This window comes from Branchiostoma belcheri, unplaced genomic scaffold (genome assembly GCF_001625305.1).
Source record: "Branchiostoma belcheri isolate BF01 breed outbred unplaced genomic scaffold, Haploidv18h27 scaffold27, whole genome shotgun sequence".
In the NCBI taxonomy this organism is placed as follows: domain Eukaryota; kingdom Metazoa; phylum Chordata; class Leptocardii; order Amphioxiformes; family Branchiostomatidae; genus Branchiostoma; species Branchiostoma belcheri.
The window spans coordinates 3,059,385-3,080,673 of record NW_017803876.1 but is presented as its reverse complement, the minus strand read 5'-3'; the positions used below and the strand labels follow the sequence as shown (position 1 = coordinate 3,080,673).

The window sequence follows — 21,289 nt, the reverse complement described above, 5'->3', positions numbered from 1 at the left end:
TGGAGGGCGCACCTCTACCGCACCTCCACCATGAACTGTGGGAAAGGTCAACTTGATCCCGCAGGTGCCTTATGAGTCTCACGTTATCTTGAACACGGAAAGGAAAACCTCAAGTTAATGATTTATCTTCATTGTTAATCATGAACGAATATAACTCGAGTACGTCGCAGAAAAGTAATGCCAATAGTGTGAAAACGGTGACATGAAGAGATCATCGGAAGGCCTTAGAGATTATTGGTCTAAGATCATTGGGGAGTATCGAAATGTCACTTAGATCATGAATGGCATATATAGCATATATATATATTGATATCATAACTTGATATCTTAAATCACCTTTGTGCTCACGGAAAGACCATTGAAAGATTTGTCAAATGCTTGAACGCTCAACGGCCTCGCCTCTATGGGGACAGTGCTTAGCAAGGGAACAGCGATATTGCAGAAGTAGGCACTTAGCGCCTAAATCAATTACAATGTACACAACTAACGTTCTTGAATTTTGTTCTTCCTGTTAATACCGTGTTACAAAGGAGAGGTAATTGTGGCGGTGTTTCTTCCAACACGGCAATGTTCACGGTTTCTCTAAGTTAATCCTCAGTCCGTTGGAGCGTACAGAAGGCACATTGGCAATATATTACCATTTCACCCAGGCTTAGACCCAGAACAACCCGTTCCCAGTACTACAGATTAACAACGGAAACTGCCTTTATCAATCCACCTAATGTTCGTCACACCGTGGGAGTTAAGAAATTGTTTCCCAAAACATCGTAACTAAGGAACACAAAGGGTGGATTGAAATTTGACAACTGTCGTCATCGCGTAATGAGAACTAATTATCCACTAATGGCCTGGGAAGTTTTGACCTCGTCGAAAAAGGAATAAATGCAATATAAGGGCTGGAATGTTTGAAAGGGCACTTCTACATTTTTAAAATCTACTCTACGGATATCAGTGCCTGGCTTTAACTGGGATTCAATAATGGGTTTCAATAATCCACTTAAAAGTGGAGTATACGCTATTAGGTTAGGAAATCAAGACTAGCACGGCATGTCCCCAGGGCAAAGACTCCACAGGCACGGACACAATTTCCTATCGGGGCAGCCGGTGACGATTTCTGTGTTTCTCTGTTTTCCCTCTAGATAAATTTGGTTCTCTCGGAATCAAACAGACTTACACAGACAGAGCTTATGTGGTTATATACGTTTATTACACACGTGTGTCGCAGGTACAAGGAACGCAAAGTACAAAACGTATTACAGGGTTACAGGAAGCGAAAGCATCAGAACGTCACTCACAAGTATTTCGTTCTACACGTACAACACATCCCGACAAACATTCCAGTGTCTCAAGACGAAGCACAGGAAACATCGTCTGGGCAGGACACTACTTCATACTACTGCGGTTGTTACATTTGGTGCACTTACAATGAAGGAATGCAAGTTGCCATAGTAGAATGGATAATATAGCAATTTGGAAACCCTTCCAAATACAGGAAACATTTTATAAGTGACTAGTGCATTTGACTAAGATCAGGGCACACCACACAATAATTCCGATTCGTTGTCCGTAATCCGCGCTTTTCAAACACATCAGATCATTGTCATGAGTTCTAAGTTCTTTCAGGTGTTACATATCAATAAAGTCAATGAAAAGATGGACATTCGAGGATGTTTAATTTTTAGCAATCTTTGGTGACAGCGGAATAAAATATATTTGGGCTTGGGTATGTTGAAACAGGACGTAAATGTACGTGCTATGTAAACTTAATACGTTGACAAATACAACAAAGACAGATTAGAGCGTACTGAGATTCTCGTTCTTACTATCAGAGCTGGAATTGTACTATTCCCACAAACAGATGTGTTTGGTGGCTGGTCGATCGGGTCCGTAGCTTACTGGACGTGGATGGCCTTGCCGGGTACGGTGCCTGTCTCCAAATCCGCGCGCCCGGGGATGCTGTTGGCTCTGTTGGGAAAGGTATCAAACCCAGTTAGCAAGACACTGGAGGAAACAGTATAACAAAGTCCGATTTCTAAAGCAACTCTGGTACGCGGGGGCTTCCACTGGCGGAAACCTGAGAGAACTACTGGTATCTGGTAGGTTAGAATTGTCATTCGGGCACTGTCTACGAACTGGGAACACAGACAATGGCAGGAGGTTAACACGTCTTTTCTCACCTGATCATCCTCCTGGTCTGCACCATCAGTCCGACAGCGAGCAGCAGCATGGCGGTTCCCGCCACAAGGACGGCGATGCTGGAGCCCTGCACGCTGCTGATCTTCCTGGCCTCCGAAGAAGACTCTCCCAGGGTCGCCTCCCTGCCCGTTCGCTTCAAAAGCTTCTGTTGTAAGTCTTTCAGTCGTTGCTGTTTTTCCTCGCGACTCATCTTGGTCTTAGCGCCCTTGCCTTTTGGTTTAGGCGTTGTCGCCCCTTCTTCTTCTTGTTCCTCTTCATCTTGGTCCTCCTCCACCATGCCACCGATGTAGTCGGCAACTATTTTCCTCACATATTCATTCATCTTCCCCGCAACTGCTTTCTTCATCTGTTTCTCCTCTTGGACGTCTTGTTCTACCTCCGCCTCAGTTTTTTCCCACCATTTCTTACCTTGAGCCTTCCCGTTTTGTCCAGCCTTCCCGTTTTGTCCAGCCTTCCCTTTTTGTCCAGCCTTCCCTTTTTGTCCAGCCTTCCCATTTTGTCCAGCCTGTGCTTTCTCTCCAGCCCGCCCTTGGCCTCCAGCCTGTCCTTTCTCTCCAGCCCTCCCTACGCCTTCGGGCCTACCAGCATGGTCAGGGCGATCACCACTGCCTTCACCTGATCCATCTCCTGAAACGTCGTCCTCGTCGTTGCTCTTGTTTTGATTCTTGTTTCTGGGGTGATCCGAGCTGAAATCACTACGCCCGCGGCCCTTCTTGGCCCCAGTCTCTTCTTCGTCACCGGTTTCCCCGCGGCCCTTCTTATTGGGTGCTGCTCTGGCGCTTCGGCTCAGTACTTCCTCCTCTGCGACTTCGTCATTGGTCTGCTCTTTTTCCGTCAATACTTCAGTCAGAGTTTGCAACATCATTTCCTCTAAATCGTAATTGATCTCTTGTTTGACGGCTTCAATCATTTCCGTTTGTTCCATTTCCTTTTCGGCGGCTGAGGTTTCTGCAGTTTCCTGGGCTGGTTCCTCAACTTCCTCTGGTTCTTCCAGTATTTCCACTTCTACCGCCTCCTGCTCCTCTTCCACTACGTGTTCTTCCTGTATTTCCTCTTCCCGTTGTTTTCCATGGTTCTGCCGTTCTGCGTTGCCCCTTCTTTCCTCTCCTGACGGTCTCCCCCGTGTCTGTCCTGTCTCCGGTCGTGAACCTCCCCTTTCCTGGTTCGCCGATCCTCCCTTTCCTTCTGGCCTTCGGCCTTGCTGTGCAGCGGAACCACCTCTTTCCTGATCCTCTGAACCTCCCCTTTCCTGGTTCGCCGATCCTCCCTTTCCTTCTGGCCTTCGGCCTTGCTGTGCAGCGGAACCACCTCTTTCCTGATCTTCTGATCCCTCTTCCGAAGGTTTCCCCCGTGCACCGGAGCGCCCCTTTTCCTCTCGCGGCGGCCCCCTCTCCCTCTCTTCACCGGAGCCTTCAGTTTCCTCTTCCCCTGATCCCTCTACCGACGGTTTCCCTCCCGACGGCCGCCTCTCTGCAGCGGAGCCTCTCCCTTCCTCTCCCGACTTCCCTTTTCCGTCTGGCCTCCGCCCCTGCTGTTCCTCCGATGATGCCCTCCCCTTGCCTTCTGGCCTCCGGTCCTGCTGTTCCTCCGATGATGGCTTCCCCTTGCCTTCTGGCCTCCGGTCCTGCTGTTCCTCCGATGATGCCCTCCCCTTGCCTTCTGGCCTCCGGTCCTGCTGTTCCTCCGATGATGCCCTCCCCTTGCCTTCTGGCCTCCGGTCCTGCTGTTCCTCCGATGATGCCCTTCCCTTGCCTTCTGGCATCCGCTCCTCCTGCTGAGACCGGTCCCTCCCTGCCTGTTGATACTGTTCGCGGATAGACGTCTGGGAAGAAAACGAAGATACATGAATACCCACGACTAAACGCAACAATGTAGAAATCTGCATCCTGGAGTACCATTGTCTGTCGTTTCATCCACATTAAAAAAGTTAAGTAAGCTCTCTCTTTGAGAAGCTTTGAACAGACAAAAACACAAACCCACGGTGACAGTGACCTGATTCTGCCGAGCAGAAACAAGTTCAGCTAGATCTATCATGACAATTTCTACAAACGCCTCCAGCATGTTGCCAGCTCGTGGCCTTTATATTAGTCATTTTATATTAGTAATAACGGACAAGAATTCTCTTACCAGGAAGGTTTCTTCCCCGGCTGCGCCATCCGCCCCGGACTGCGAACCCGGGCTGAGTTCTTGTATTTTCGCAGCAGCTTTGTCGCCAACGTTCTCAAACCGACTCCCTCCTGACTTCCTTCTTCCAGTTCGAGCTGTCATCAAAGGAAATCGTATACTTAAACGCTTTCTATACTTGAAATCATTCAGTAAAATCATTCAGTACTAATTACTAGGAACGACAAGGAAAAAGTAAGATTTGGTTGAGTGTCACACAAGATTTTGAAAGGAAAGAATGGTAGGACTATACCTGTGTAAGACACTACTCGCGCCACACGATGCCCTTTTCAAAGTACCCAATAGACGACAAACGCGTACAACAGTCAACCCACCTTCTGCTGCGTCTTCATTGTCCGTCACAGAGGTCTAAGGGGAGCAGAAAAAAGGTTCTTCATAAGCATACATGTACGTGTATGTACTTAAATAATGCAAATATATAAAAAAAACACATTTGGTAATCTCATTTCACAGGAACACATCTTCTACCTGTTCCTGCACGAGCCCAGAAGTGGCCTCAATGTCTTCGCTGGTACTTTTCTTGCCGGATGTCCGTGACTGCTTTGCTTCACTGTAGGTCATCGTCCCGACCAGCAGCAGCAGGACGAGACACAACTGTGCCCGAGACGCCATCGGTGCAGCCCCGTTTAAACTCTGCAAATTCTGCAAAGACTATCTGGTCTGCTGGTGCTTGTAACGGCGAGGAGGATCGGTTGTAAGAGAATGGGTTTGGACTGAACTTTCCGGCCATATTTATAGGCATGATGTTTTGCTCGGCACATGTCTGGGCACAACAATGGTTTAATTCAGTTTGACACTGTTATGTTTTGGGAAGTCTCTCGACAATGGACATGTAATTAGATGTTTAGGTTAAGCTGGGATCAAGTACCTTAAGTACGTCAGTCCACGTAAGCCGGCGTAATCCTTTCCTGTGTCTAAAACTGCTCTAACATCATTACCTACTCAAGCTTTTCCTTAAGTTGCATGCGTCATGCAAATGGACCAGCTCAAAGGCATTGTTATAGCAGTATCTTACAGAGCAAATAATGGAAATAAAGAAATAGGTTGACCGGCAACTGCTTGTTGTGTTTGGACTCGGATGATGTCTTTACCATGTTTACGGCATGTGAAATGCACATGTCCGTTTCATCAATGCATTTATGGGATATTTGAGTCGTGTCTACCCCGATGCTGCTGCAAGGCACGTGTAGAATGTGTTCTATCACGTTCAGCGATGCCGGTGCATTGTTGTAGTGGCCGAACACTCTAGACAAAGATGGTTGTTTATTATTCAATATCAACCAAAAGGTTACGTTTGACGTAGTTGCCCAATATTTTATAATTAGATAAATTAGAATTCCTTTGCTTCATTATGCTTGCGCATAGCGTGGGAATGGGCAGTTTCAATTTTAGCACGACAACTTCCAAAAGAAAGAGTTGCCAAAGTAAAACATCCTAATCTTTTAGGCCTGTTATGCTGAAACTCAAACTGCCCATTCCCACACTTTGACGCCAGCACACTGATATAAAGGAATACCTGCGTCATGCCCGATATGAGTCCTTATGAGATAATCCGTTGCATCTTAGCTTTGGTGAGCTTTGAAACCGCAGTAAATGCAACGACGGGAGACCTTTAAAAAAGATATTATCTGAGACAAACTACTTTGGTCCAAACATCCATTACCGAAAGACCGTGTTCCAAAACATGAGATTAAGCGGTTCTTGGACTGGAGAGAAAAGAATGAGAGCGTTACAAGGGCAAGGACGCTCGAAGTCAGGACATCAGGCCTGGTACAAAATTGTCTACAAATAAGGACAACATATGAACCGAACAGAGACAGTTTTCTCCACACTTCGCACGAGTCCATTGTCATGAATAAAGTGATAGATTGGGGAGGTGTGCTGTAAACTTTCATTTGGAAATAAATGAAAGTTGAGGGACTACATAACCATACAGCACATGTTGTCGCATAGTTTTCAAACATGAGAGAAAAAATAAGCTGGCTGAAACGGTTTCTCAGCCACAACCCAAGAGATATATGGCATATACAAGCTCTCACTTGTATATATTTTTGTACCATGTATGTGTGAAATTTGTGTATAGATTTATTAGGATTTTAAATGATTTAAACCTCATCTTCATCTTGACATATTTTGTCTGACCCTTAGCTCAATGAAAAGCAGCCTGCAGGCCGACGTGAACTTCTCATGAATGAAGAATGGTTCAAACAAGCATATGACCATGTCCGTTGCTATATTCACATGTACACAATAATGAGGCAACACAGAAGACGCTGATGTTGTGTTTTTGTATCGTATTTATCGAGTTTTAAGCGTGCACGTTTCAGCTATGACGTAAGGCTGCTAGAGATTGCTTACATCTAAAATAGGTACATTTCTGAAATTGTCATTTAGAGCGACAATTCATGCAAAACATGCTAAGACTAAACATAGCGTCATGTGGGTACCGGGTCTGGTCTGATCGCCTTCGCCAAAGCCGGGTAGTCTAGATGTCGAGGTTGGTGGCCGGCTGGGTGGCTTTGCCTTCATGGCGAGGCTTCCTGAATCTGCAGAGAAATCAACAACACCCATAAGTCTTCTTACAAGTAAAGGGTGTCATAACAAGATGTCCTCATCCAATGGTTATTTAACTCTCTGTGGTATGGATGTAGTAAGTGTAACGCACCTGACTGCCAGCATCACCCCGATGACGACTGCAAACAGGGCTGCTCCAGTCACAGCGGCGACCACAGCGAACATGTTCGGTCCCTGGACGGCAGCGTTGGGATTTCCCTCTTCGGCATCGCTGTGCTGGGCCACGCGCCGCGCCGCCGAGACGTCCAGCAATGTATCCGAGACGTCCTTTGTGTTGAAGCGATATTCAGGCTCTTGCATGGGCATCGCAAAGTCGCGGGAACTGACGGCCTGGCGTTTTTTCAATAGCGATGCAAAGTCCTCTAGTTTGTCAGCTGTTCCCGGTTGGGCTAGGTCACTTCCGAAGCTGGTTTCCAACTCGACATTTTCAAGCTGCGGCTCTTCCTTCTCATCTGCGTCAAAGTTCGGCTCCAGTTCGTCACCGACTTCCAGTTCCTCCAGCGCCTCCCCCAGTTCAAGCATCGGTTCAGCATCCTCCATTGATTGTAACATGAAGGCAGGATCGTCAAACTCGTCTTCTGGATCAGGTTGAAACTCCGGCTGTTCGCTCTCATCACTCATCTCCTGATCTTCCAGCTCTTCTTCCAAACCAACTGCCGGACCGGGAATTTCCAGCGATACTTCGTCGTCAAGCCCATTGTCCAGCTGAAGTTCTGGGTCGATGTCTTCGTTTGGTTCAAACTCATCTACTAATTCTCCAGAGCTGTCTGGTTCAGGTTCTGGATCTTCGTCAACTTCTTGTTCGTCGATAGTGTTGTCTGGGAGCTCGTCATCTGTGCTGTTCTTCGGGTCTTCGTTGCCTTCTTCTAATGTCACCTTGTTGTTATGGGTGACTATGGTGTACGGCCTGTGTTTTTCGTTCTTTATACGAAGCAGGATATCATTGACGGTCTTGGTGTCGACTTGACCACTTTGCAGCTGTTCCCGGAGTTGCTTCTGTGGGACGCCGCGGCTGCGCGAGACCTGTTCTACAGCCCGAACCGTGATAGGTGCGCTGAGGAACATGTCGAGCATGCGCTGTGTTTCTAGTAACCGAGCTTCCTGCAGGTGTTGCACCTCTGCGATTGCCGCCTCTTTTGACATTTTCATGAATTGGTAAAACACTCCAATCCACTTTCTCCAGTCACTCCGACTGCGGAGCACTTTGAATGCGGCCATGGACGGTATATCTTTGTCACAGAACCTACTGATAATGGGGTGACCAGTGTCAATCGTACCACAGATGTGCGACTTAACAGCATCCAAGACTCTGCGACCCCTTTCCCAGGCCTCTTGTCCTCGTAGCTGGTACCTTCTCTCACCGGCATCCCGCTCATATGGAGGGGGAGGAACCTCTTTCACAGCAGTGACATTTTCCGGTGATGTGGCGTTTTGCGGTGAATTGACCTGGTTTTCAAGATCATCCACGATGGTAGTAAGACCTTGCAGGCCAGATCTGAATTTGAAAATTAGCTCCTGCACCAGCGCGTCATCATCGTCAGCGTCGTCGCCGACGTCTTCGTTGTCGTCATCCTCGTCACTTCCTTCTTCATCCTCATCATCATAGTCGTTTTCATCCTCATCTTCATCGTACTCTTCTTCATCGCTGCCATCATCTTCGCCTTTCTCGTCGTAGTCATCGCTTTCCTCTTCGTCGTCATCACGGTCGTCTTCATCATTTTCATCATCATAATCGTTATCGTAATCATAATCAGAACTGACATCCTCGTCACTGTCGTCTTCGTCAATGTCATAAGTGTCGTCTTCAACGTCATCAACATCACCGTCTTCGTCGCCATCATCATCATCATTATTGGGGTCGTAGTCCTCATCTTCGCCGTCATCGTCCTCTTCGCTATCGTTGTACTCATCGACGTCATCCTCCTCCATCTCGTTCTCGTTCGCATCATCGGTGGGATCGATAACGGTCATGATAGTTTGGTGGATAGAAGCGAAATGATTGTGCATGGCGTCGCGAGCAGCATCCATAGATGCCTTAAGGCCATTGCCGTAGACACGAGTGCCGAGTCTCTCAGACTTGTCGATACTTTTCTCCAACTTTTCTAGGTCGCCCTCCGTTTGCTTTACCAACATCTCAATTGTCGCCAGCTGATTCAGCTTGGGGCTTTCGTTACCGCCCTTGGTGTCTATCATAGAAACTGGCGGCTGCGGAAACTTTACCCACCGTGGTTTCTGCTGTGCCCCCGTCAAACCACTGAAGACATTTGCCCGTGTTTCTGGCACATTCTTCCCATACGGAACAGGACGGCTATACTGGGAATAATGTTGATTATAGCTCGGAGGCAGCGTGTTTATTGCCTTCCTTGCTGCCACCATTGCCCTGTTGACAAAATCACGCATGGTAGACGGAAAGAGTTCGTTTCCCTGAAAGAGGTTGTACTTTGTGTCCATGGGATTGACGAAAAGAGATCGCTTCATCCTGGCCGATACATCGTCATTTTGAGGACCAGTCGCTCTTGTTGCTGTTTGTTCTCGAATTTTCTCCGGTAACGAGAATCTTTTTAGAAATGCGATGATGTGCTCGAGCCTTTTCTGAAGACGTTTAGTTTCGGGTGACGAGTCGGTTTCATTGTTCATCTTTAACGATTTCTCTATCTTCGCTTTGTACATGTTAAGCCTTGAGTATACTTGTCGTTTCCAGTCGCGTGGACGTTGTGGTTTGGACGGCTTCTTCTATAAGCATACAAATTATAGAGACGAAGGATAATCTGTTGTTTCGAAGGCATCGGTATCGTGAAAAGGGACGTTTTTTTGAATGAGAATCATCGGGCATGGTGAGGTAACAGTGATATTTAGAATTCTTAATTTGAACAGTCACGGGAACAAATAGACATACTGCTATACACCAAAATGATTCCTGAAGAACAATGTTATAGTAACCCAAGAGGGCGACAATGACTATTTGATCTAAAATGCCTTGTGAGTGAGATGGGTCAAGCAATACATTTCAAACGTTTCAAAAGCCATAAACATTTACTGATTGACACAAGCTGCTAAGGACAGACAATTGTGGACTGCAACATTGAAGGAAACGTCGGTCGAGGTCTAGAGATAATGTTGGCAAAAGCGTAAACATTTTCAAATTTACAGACAACCGTTCTGATAAAAAGCAGTGTAATTGTATCAACGCAAAAAAGCGTAGAAGTGTACAAAAAATGGACATACCCTTGGGCTAGACATGGTCTCCTCGTTCCTCTGAAAGGGACGGACGTCAGACGATCGCTTGGTCCTGGCGTGTAGCGGCCGTGCAGTGTCGTTTGACGCACCAGATGTGCCATTTGTCGACGTTTCCTGCCCGGCACGCGTCACATCCCTACTCCTGGACAACCGTCTGTTGTACAGAAGCCGTTTCTTCACAAGTGCGTAGTGGCGCTGGAGCATTTCCTGGAGACGCCTGGACTGGGGCGATGTGTCGTTCGAGTAGGTCTTTAGAAGTTTTTCTATCTTCTCTTTAAGTGTGTTGAGTATCCTGTTTGCTTGTCGTTCCCGTTGCCATCGTTGCGGTGCCGGCCTCGTCATCTGCAAGCAAAAATAATCATACAAATTTACTCTAAGCAGAAGGTATTTCATTGTTTGAAAGGGAGTTATGTTCACATGATAAAGTAGGCATTAGAATATCTACATGTACGAGTCGGAGCTTTGTTCAATAAACGGCATTAATTGCGGCAAATCGCTATTAAGTTCCATTGATATGAACACAACGTTGTAACATTGTAATTAAGTGACGTAGAAGTAACGCAGATTACACAAATGGAGTGCCCGCTGATGGTGATAAAATGCCATAACCTTTACGGAGGGTCATGTTGAATGTTTGTCATGTTTGTAAGCAGATCTACAGAATTAGGTTTTGTCTTGTAGATAAATATAGGCAATGCAAATGTTGAGACTATGTCTCATCATCATCACTTGAATGCGAATTGCCATGATGAGCAGTGGTATCGCATCAAAGCCAGCCAGTGCAAAACCTACAAGAGATGGTATTTTGTGGGACTTACGTTAGATGATCGTCTGTTCCTGGAAAGATGCACGTTTGTTCTTGACATTGCCTGTCCACTGGTTGTTCTTCGCGTTGCTTTTTTCACAGGGCGGTTGGTCGGATTTTCAGCGCGTAAAATGTCTTTCTTCAGCATTGCGTAGATGGACTGGAGCCTTGTCTGTATACGAGTGTATGACGGCTTGTCGAAGAGCTCTGGCTTTAAGATTTTGTCCATCTTTGCTCTGATTAAGTCGAGCTTTTTCTGAGCTTGTCGTTGCCGTTGTTCTTCCAGCTGCTGTTGCCGTGTATGTTTTGTTGCAGGTTTACGCGTCCGTACTTGCCTTTGCCAAGGGGTGGTTTTCTGTAAGCAGTGAAACCGAAAAACCGAATGAATGTAAAAAATACCCAAGGGAGGAGGGATAAAAGAGAGAGGAAAATGTCTGACTCTGTTTTAAAGGAATCAGGACTTTTGGGCATGGGAAACAATAGAAGTGGTGAAAAACATTGCCGAGTTAATCTTGATGTCTAAAAGTGGAAGCTTCAGTTGAAGAGATGCTTTTCGTACATCGTACATCACGATTTTACAACAACATAACCACTTATTAGACAATGGTTTGCAATGTCTGATATTGCAAACTTTACGAGGCCATTCGGTTGATAATTGTAAAATACCGTGACCTGCAAGGTGGAGTATGAACAAATGTTGTTCATTTCTATCCATCTACACATTCATTCATATACACATCTGAAATACATGTACATGTGCATCCACAGACTGACACAGGTTACAGAGTACAATTCGCAACTACACACACAGAACTTCCTGACTTCTACACATGTATTCAATTGCTAGCTGTCGTGAAATTTAGAACGTAGTAAGCTTAGTGCTGTATGTTAGCAAACCACTGATGAAATGTAGAAAAAACTTGACTTACGCGACTGTACTTGGGTCTAGATCTAGCGGCAGCAGTCGAGTTCCTGGTGTTCCTGGAGTTCTTCATCTTTCTGTTCCTCAACCTTTCCGTATATCGTTGCTTTACCCTGGCATCGGTGTGATCACGCCAGTTGCCTCGGTATTTCCTCGATGTCATTGGTCGCGGTGCAGTCTTGGTTGGCCTTTTATCGCGTTGCAATCCACTTCGTTTCCGAGAGTTCTCCTGGCCAGCTCCACGATGTTTGTCAGTTACACGATGTTTGCCAGTTATACGCTCCTTACCAGTTACACGCTCTTTACCAGTTACACGCATGTTGCCTTGGTCTTTTCTTCCTGGTACAGCCTGGGTTGGCATTATTTCACGTTGCATTCCACGTTTCCGCCAGCTCGCTGGAATACCGCTATGTTGACCAGTTGCACGCTCTTGTCCAGTTCCACGCATTTTGCCTTGATCTTTTGTTCTTGGTCCTTTCTGGGGTGGCATTATATCAGGGTGCATTCCACTTCGATTCCGATAGTTCTCTTTGCGAGCTGCCTTAGCTCTCTGACCCCCTCTCGCCGAGTCAATCCGATGATTTCTCAGGCGACGGCTGTGGGGCTGCGGAGAGGAAGGCGCTTGTCCGGGCAGGGGTGGTTTGTTTGGCGGCAGCTCGTCTCCCTTCCTCCTGATCTCTGGGCCAGCAGGTAAGTCAGGCTTGTGTTGATACATGTACGGAAAGGGGCGTTTTCCGTTCATCATCTTTGCGTTCGGCAGTGCGGGTCGCTTCTTCAGCTTTTCCAAGTAGGAAGCTGGGTAGCGCTTTGATTCTAAAGAAACCGGATAATCCTCTCTTTGCTTCATCTTATTCAGATCCTTGAACCCCGGCCTCGCGTCTGTCTTGCCGTAACGTGGTTGATCGCCCGTCTTGGTGGAGATCAGTTTGCTCGCCTTGCCGCCCAACCTTGCTGCCAGCCTCCGTCTGTCTCCCGGCTCAAACACGGGCCTGCCCGGCGGGGCGCTCATGGGTGCCGGCATTTTGCTAAATGGGTTCCCTGTTGTGTTGGTAAAGTGTTATGTAACATTGACTAGCAAGGACTGCCCTTAACATGTTCACTTTGTACGCTAGGAGATAGACATAACATAATTCTAAGGGAACAACTTCCCCGTAAGGGTAATCTCGACCAGCTCTTTCTGCGGACTGAACAAGATGGTAGCTTTGAGATTTCCTACTTCTCTGTCAATAACCCCCCCGGGCAAAAATTTCTACTTTTTTTTTTTCAGTCCGTAGAAAGGTACAGGTGAGAAATATGTGTTAAACGCCATAATGCAACTGTCCAATACAACATCAATCCTTGAATTTAATATTTCATTATTCTTACCTGTGCGTGGGTCCACTTTGTCATCAGAGTAGCCTGGATAGGGACCTCTGGCTTTGGCCGCTGCAGCAAAGATGCCCTTTTTGGTGTCTTTCCTGTCATCCGGAACTGGGTCTACGTCGTCATCAAAGTCGTCGAGAAGTAGAGGGCCCTTGGGTGGTGGTACTGCGGGAATGTCCTTCGCGTCTTTGCCGCCATCCGGCGCTGGGCGAACGTCATACGTTGCAGCAGCGGGATCGGATGGTGGTGTGGGGGTGTCGGTGTCCGGAGGAGCGGCAAGGCTGTTACTCACAACCATGCCCGCCATCAGCGCGACCAGAAGCCACCTGGCCATGGCTCTCTGAAACGGTAACATTACCTCTTGTCAAAACTTAAGCGGGTGAAAATGTAGCAACAATTCGGTCTCGAATAGTCGCACAGATGTATGCGTCTTACATGAAACATAGCATCTATAAACGCAAGGAAGAGTTGTCGAAAACTGGCGTGCACCGTTAGATACTTACTGTTGGACTTCACGACTCTACTGCAAGTCTGTTGAAGACGCTTTTCTTCAGGCCGTTATCTTAAAACGTCGTGGCGAAAGCGGAGACAGAACCTTCGCCGTATGTGCGCTACTTCTGAGGCGGGCTTCTTATAGGGTGCGCTGTAATCTCCTACTGCCATGACAACCGATGTAATTTTTCATCAAGTTCAGCCGGTGATTAATTTAAAACTATCGCGCGGCAGGAACGCGTGGGAAAGGGACCACCAGGGTGGCCACCGACCAAATCATGTAAATATGCAAGATTTTATGAATAAAGTGCAGCGAGCAGTCATGGTAATCTCCAAGCAGATCATACGGTGGCAAGGCAGTATCCATTGGCCAGAGGAGTGCTCAGTAGCCACCGAAGGCTAGGTGGCATGGCTAATGGACACACCTCTGACCAATGGATACTTCCTTGCCACCGTATGATCTGCTTGGTGATTAGTCATGGGACGTGAAGGAAATGATTACGGTAGACAGGTTGCCCCTATACTACTTGTACATGTATAGACAGGATTCGTGTTGCTTGGGCCAATGGGAAGAGTAATCAAGGGTCCACTAAAAAGTGGCCACGGCCCAGTCGGTCCTTATGCAGAGGTGGTCACTAGTACACACGGTACAAACTATCACACTGTACTTAGAAGGAAATGACAGATGAGAGCATCGTATCTTTCTTTTCTTATTAGTCTTCCAGTATACAAGTAACAGGACCATAAGCTCTGTACTTGTAGGGAACAATGGGAACAACTTTGGTCAGTGGGATATTGGAGTCGTGGGTGAGCTGCAACAATTCCTGTTTATTCGTGTACACTATACTGTAGGTCAACATCAGTCACTGTTACTATGCTTTATATAATTCAACTTGAAAATTGTAAAAATGTTTCACAACAAGAATATTTAAAGCATTTCTATCTTAATCACATGTAAACAATGTCTTACCCTGCTTTGCACTGACAGTGAACAGGCAAAAGGCAGAAGCTGCTTGTACTGGTGTTGACATCTGAGGAAGTAAAAATGCTTTCTCTATACAAACATGTTGACCTCTACCTATACTTGCACAGTTTCTATGACAGCTATACACTGATTCCTGAGCTAAGGACTGACTGCAAGGGCATCCAGCTCCAGACAGCAGATGCCTTCAGTTGATTCTACTATATTTTACACTGCCCTAACATCATTGCAAAGAAAAATATTTGAGGTGGTAAAATGACAGTTTGAACAAAGGTTGCCCGGCCCCATTCTACATTGCAGGATCACTGGTGTATAAATGTTTGTACCTGAAACTTAACACCATATCAAATATCTGAACTAGGCATTGTCTATGCTTACAAGCAAATGTGATATGTTTTGTTATGTTATGTTATACATATACTTAAAGACATAGAGTGCAGCAATACGTAACACTATACATGCCTCCCATATACACGTTGTACATATTCACAGCTATCTATTACAAAGTTTCCTATCAATTACAAACTATAGTTCTCTTTTATTTTTTTTCTTCTTTACAATATACATGTACAAGTTTAATATACCCTGATGTTTGTATGGTCAAGTGAAAATAAACAGTCCTTTTATCTATTGTACAAAGTGATTAATGTTACTAAATCATCCCTTAGAGCTGAAACAGGCCCACACACAAGAGCTGGAGGGAAAGAAATTAACAAAGAAATGATGACCTTCCTTCACTTTCAAAATGTTACAAGACTGAATCTAGATACTAGCACAATATGGTAAGCTCTCTGATATGTAAGAAACACTTCATTCTACATATAAACTAAACTTGTAACACCACATGGCCACCTAGAACACTGACTTCTTGACAAATTTGGCTACTAGTATTTCTTTCTCGTGTTACATGTCTCTTTCTGAAAATAACACTCCAATACATCATGTCATTAGGAAAGCAGTTCTATTAAGACTTAGTCATCAGTCTTGTTTATAAATTATCTGAAGATAACAAAGCTCTAGGAAAATTAACAAAAAAATGTCAGGAAGAATCAGAAAAAGAAGTCAAGTTGAATCAGGCCAACAACTTCATTGATGTCATTGAAGAACCTGTCACATTCACATGGCACCTTTCATAATACATGTACAGGCTAAATTGTCTGCTATGATGACAGTTGACACAGTAGAGGTTGCCTTGTGTTACGTCCACGTGTATGTAGTATTGCTGTAAAGGGAGGCTTGTGTAGCAGGCCACAGGAATAGAAGGAAAAGTACCAGTCCTGCCACATATAACACAGACAGGAGGACTGCCCTGAGTTTGCTCCCTGTAAAAACATCCCCAAAGTTGGGAAACCCCATCTCATTGCAAAAGGCATGGCAGAAGTAGGGGCCGATCAGGTGACCTGAGGAAAGACAAGTCAGTCTGTCAATTTTATTTCACTGTGTGCCATAAGTTGACACACCAATGTGAGGATATGATCATAGCCACACTAGACACAGATGGAGGCTTTTTGTGGGTGAGACGAATGAAAAGTACACATTAAATACATTAAATAATGTACAAATAAGAAAAACTCAACAATATAAGAATAACTCTTTAAGAGTTGGAAAAAAACTACTTCATTTTCTGCTATTAAGCACAGCTAAAGCAATTTGTGATTTCTTCCTCACAACATAACAAGATCAAACAACATCAAGGGAAATTGTTCACTGTAATACTCCACTTTGTAATCACATCCTCGCAGAGGAAAGCTCTCTGTTCCTGTTGTCATGAGTAAATCCAGCGATGACGCAGACCTTCAGACTAAGGTAGATTATCAGGACTACTCTATTTAACATGTAAAAGTGCAGAGTAAGATGTCTGATCCAGCCTGAGAGACCACCCACCTGTTCTGACAAACAGAAAGGCTGTGTACGCCCCGAACACCGTCGTGTAGGAGAACTGGAACACTGGGGGAAATATGAATAAAACACAGGTGACTTAACTTACCTACAAGTATACCAACCCAAGGATTACATAGAGCAGGCATAGCAGCAATCAATAGTACATATACTGCATACAAAACAGGAATAACACATTTTTCTGCGACAACTGATAATAAGAAAGTTGTGTGAATGTCTAATTGAGTGATAATTGTCTACTGCAATGGTCTGTTTTTTTCTATAACATGCTTTAGGACACCCACAGAGTCAAAAATGTGATGAAGAGAAGGATGGATAAATTGGGTAATAAACTTACTTGTAAGCATCCATATAACCTTGACACTTTGGTCTCCAGTTTTCAACCTCTCAAATACATGATGAATATGTGCTGATAGGTGGAAATAAACAACACATGAATGCATGTCAAAATAGAGTAAAAAACATATCTGTAATGAATGGATACTGTTTTCAAATTTCTTAGAAGTCAACTTGAACTCATCTTCACATACAAAACAAAAATGATCGGCAGTGTATGGATAGATGTAGGAGTAGGTAATTCTTTAGAAGAACAAACTATATATGAAATCATTAATTACCTGTAAAAACAATAATACATGTAACTCCTTTCCATTTGCAAATACAGTATTACAGAAAAAAGCTCCCTATTGTACAGATACCGCTAGATGCAGAAACAATACCTTATGAAATCATGAACAATCACCTCAGATAGACATCAATATCAAAACACTGACAACCAAAACCATGAGGAACAAAATAACCTGTACCATTAATACTTGAAGATTCTATTGTCCTTACCAACACCGAAGAAGAGAGGACAGACGACCACGGCCAGCCCAGGCCCCAGGCAGGGGATGAGCAGGGGCAGCATGCAGGCACGGAACACAAACTCCTCCGTGAAGGGAGCCTGGAACAGGAGGGCAGCAGGTCAGGGCTACTGGTGGGTGGTGATATGGTACTGGTTCTGTGTATTGTCTGATGTTACAGATGTCCCAAGACTGGTCATGATCTACTTGTAAAATGTAATAAATTTCTAAAGAAAAATTGTCTCTTGTGATATCAGAAACCAGTAACAGATAACTACTATGACAGTAAAAAAATTTTTAGGTGACCTCCTAGCAGCAAAACTAGTTACTGACTGGCATATTGACTGACTAGTTTTTACAAGCTCAAACACACTGGAAATAGAGTTTCTCATTACTGAGCTTCCAGCACTTTTATGACCATCATTCAACTATCTGTGCAAATCAGTTGTATGGACCTTAAAGGTTTCTTTTTCACTAATGGAATACTGATAGATCTTGTAATTACATTTAACCAGCTTCTAGGCTGCCCCCCTTTATATAAGTTAGGATAGGAGCACATGCATTGCATTTACACACAGTACAAAACACAGAAAAAGAGAAGGCACCGCACAAACCACGATGAAGTTTCTCAACCACAGCACATCTCTGTACCGGTACTTTATGTACATCATTCCTGTGGGATACAGAAGAAGCACAAAACATAATTGTTAGAAATAATTTCATTCTGATATTTGCTGCACATGTCATCATTTACATCAGTCTGACAAGAGACCACCTATAAAACATGTATTCTGAACCTTTTGATCTAGGGATCTTTCTAACACTATACCATATGCAGAGATGTACAGCCCACGATAGGGCAGTGACACCTGTAATGTTTGGCTCGCACGCTTAAGTGCCTGGGAGGTCCATTATCCTGATCACAGTAACACACTGGGTCTTACTGCTGAGTCCTCCAGGATGATGTTAAGTACCTTTGGGGGTTGATTCTGTAATGCCAGGGACTTTCACTGTACAGATCATTTGTCTCTTTAGATCTTTATCACCTTCTCAAAGTTAGGGTGGGGATTTTGTAACGCGATAAATGCTGTGTTCACTACTCTGATTTGTGTGGTATTGCAAAACATAACATTTTTGACAACAGACAATTCTTTCTTGACAAGTTAGTGCTACAAAATGTTTTTTTTCTTTGCCCTTCACCTTTCACATTTCTCTGGGAATGTAACATAGAAACACACTGATCACATGCCAGAGCTTGTTGCTCTGAATGAAGCCACTAATCAGGCAAAACAACATGATGACGTCATCCTCTGCATGTAACCAGGCAACAAAACCTTTAATCTGTTTGGCCATCCACAGAGAGATTTTCCTGTGGGTTTATTAATATGGCAGCCAGATTTTACAGCTATGATGTAAGATAAAGGATATCTGACATTCAATGACTATGTCTGGTGTCAATTTTGATCATTTCTGAGCATCTCTATTTCAGTACAAAACAAAAATAATGTTATATATCTAAGCAAATAATATCATACCATTTTGTGTTATATTGTGATTACACCAAAATCCACCGTACCAAAAATTATACAACTTACCCCAGTTCAAAAAATAAAGATCTCTGTTAAAAAAAACAAAACTAATTGTCATATCATATCTTTCTGATCTATGGAGGAGGGAGACCCCCATGATCGGCTCACTAATTTCCTCTCTCCGGAACAAGCAGTCATTACAGACAGCTGCCAATCATCCTGCCTTTAATGAATCTGGAGACGTCCAACAGTCCTTCATTACTTTCCTTTCTAGGACACTTTTTGGAAGCAGCTGGTCCCCAGCTCCTTTAATGATTTCTTAATGAATTTGGCGAGTAACAGCATGTCATCTTCTGTGCTTTCAGAAAACCACTCAAGCCAAATGTACTGCAGGTGATTGAGAAGTTTCAAGATTTTTTTAAATCACTACTGTAACTTTGCTCTCCTTTGCTGTAAAGGTGACATTGCCTCTGGAAAAGTGGCTGTCATTTTTATTAAGGAAAGAAACAGGCTCTAATTGTGCAGTTTGTGCAGGGTTCAAACCGGCAGTGACAGCTCTTACTTAGTCTTACATTTCCATCCATGATGGCTTATGATGAGTGCTCTTTGAATGCAGACATTTCCCTGGGACCCACAAATTCCACATCCATCGAACAAAGCTTTCATTTAACAAACTCAGTCCTATGAGGGTTTTCCAGTTTGACTCATGTCCCATCATGTTAAGGTTGACTTGGCATTATTAAGCAACACTTATGAGACTTTTAACTCGTGCCATGGAGTCATTAGTGTTGACTGTATCCACCAACAAATTTACCTGCCAACAAGCATGAAGCAGACCAGAGAGGGCCCAGCAGGACCCTTATCATAATGGTACAGGATAATTAGTCCTTCTCTTGACATTGCCGGGAGCAAATCTATGCCCTCTCCTGTGGTACGGGCTGCAGTGCTTTTATCAGCTTGTAGGGGATTTGTGCACAGCCCTATTTATCACCAGGCACGAGCTGGGATAATGTAGCTAACAACCTCTGCATCTGTGCTGGCTTCTCCCAACCCCAGGATGAAATAAGTGGAAGGTATAAGAATTGTATCATTAGGACCATGCAGAATTGCAGATGTACTGGCCTGGGGTAGGGTATTAATCAGATGGGGTGCAAAACTTACTGTCCTTTTACCTTTCACTACTCGGACTATGATTATCAGATAACATTAGGAAGTTATATTTTGTACAGTTTGTACATTGTACATGTATTTCATCCATGAAGCCATGAATCAATCAAGCAACATAATATCTGAATACTGTAATACCAAATCACAATAAAAATTGCTAGCTGTACAGAAGTGTGTACGTCTATGTTTTTTTTCACATTCAATATTGGGAGAAAATGAAGAGCTAATTTGTGGACCAAAATGAGAATTTCCCACCAAACTTACCCCTAGTTATAGGAGAGTAACAGCTTCCATCAGTCAGGCACATGGCAATGGGCCCAAGGAACAGCAACTACAAGTACACATTCCAACAAAACATGTTTTACATTAGGCCACACCAAGTAAATTTTATGGATGACGTCCGCGCGCGCATTGATTTTGGCCTGTTCCTAGGAAAAAAAACAAGAAATTCTGCTTCCTGTAACTATGACCAAAGAGTCACGACAGTGCCGCAAATCATCAGATTGACGTGAAACCCGTAACACGAAAACAGGACAGGACAACAACTGCTGTTCCGCCTGATTTATTGCTGTTTTGATGATGAATAAAAGACTTCTTGCTTGTTACACTGTGTCACCTCATTCAATTTGTGTCCTAACATTTGTCGTCTCTTAGTATATTTCTAATCTAGGCATCTTGTTTTTTAGGGCCTTTCTTGTTTTTTTTCGCCCTCTCGCATTAGATTTAGGGTCTCCAAAGGACGTCATCCATAAAATTTACTTGGTGTGGCCTTAGCTTACAGCACAGAACATGGTATGAACAAACCTAAAGTGAAGTGTTTATAAATATAAATCATCCATATCAAGCTTGATACTGAATGTTTATTATCACTATAGAACAGTCAAGGATCCAGCTTAGTTCAAAATTATCAAAATGGTCTGATTATTCTTCATTATTTCTACAACACTGAACAGTAACTTATAGCTATGATATAAGCAACAAGACTGTCTTCTGGTTCATTACATCACTTCACATTCACAACACCTATTCATCTGATAATATGATCCACCGCCATATCTTAATTGAAGTGATTACGATTAATCATAACTTCTGCTG

At 44.2% G+C, this 21,289-nt stretch overlaps 2 protein-coding genes across 5 annotated transcripts in view; both read right to left on the bottom strand.

The window, feature by feature from the left end:
- Positions 1-1,121: 1,121 nt before the first annotated feature.
- Positions 1,122-13,876, bottom strand: LOC109472147. Its single transcript, XM_019771721.1, has 12 exons — positions 13,784-13,876; positions 13,284-13,620; positions 11,926-12,956; positions 11,010-11,351; positions 10,180-10,533; positions 7,046-9,687; positions 5,544-5,625; positions 4,849-5,031; positions 4,695-4,728; positions 4,324-4,457; positions 2,178-4,018; positions 1,122-1,968 (listed from the first exon to the last, which is right to left on the bottom strand). Exons 2-12 carry the CDS (start codon positions 13,612-13,614, stop codon positions 1,893-1,895), a joined length of 7,050 nt encoding a protein of 2,349 aa, XP_019627280.1. The 5' UTR covers positions 13,615-13,620; positions 13,784-13,876; the 3' UTR covers positions 1,122-1,892.
- Positions 13,877-15,381: 1,505 nt separating this feature from the next.
- The window catches only part of LOC109472323 (CAAX prenyl protease 2-like), a 14,106-nt gene continuing 8,198 nt past the window's right edge, over positions 15,382-21,289 (bottom strand). For 3 of the 4 annotated variants that reach the window (XM_019772018.1, XM_019772016.1, XM_019772017.1), the window contains 5 exons: positions 18,104-18,171; positions 17,491-17,599; positions 16,991-17,062; positions 16,639-16,701; positions 15,382-16,154 (listed from right to left, as the gene is read on the bottom strand). In XM_019772018.1, coding sequence (XP_019627577.1) covers positions 15,952-16,154; positions 16,639-16,701; positions 16,991-17,062; positions 17,491-17,599; positions 18,104-18,171 — 515 coding nt within the window. In that variant the 3' untranslated portion in view covers positions 15,382-15,951. The remainder of the gene's footprint in view (positions 16,155-16,638; positions 16,702-16,990; positions 17,063-17,490; positions 17,600-18,103; positions 18,172-21,289) is intronic. The other variant, XM_019772019.1, reaches the window with a different exon arrangement.

Bases quoted from the DNA above. Each gene is read 5' to 3' on its own strand.
- LOC109472147 (XM_019771721.1), bottom strand. From the start codon at position 13,614: ATGGCCAGGTGGCTTCTGGTCGCGCTGATGGCGGGCATGGTTGTGAGT. The intron at 4,729-4,848 runs GTAGAAGATGTG...TGCTCCCCTTAG, and splicing joins CTGGGCTCGTGCAGGAACAG to ACCTCTGTGACGGACAATGA. The intron at 4,019-4,323 runs GTAAGAGAATTC...TTTTCTTCCCAG, and splicing joins CCGGGGAAGAAACCTTCCTG to ACGTCTATCCGCGAACAGTA.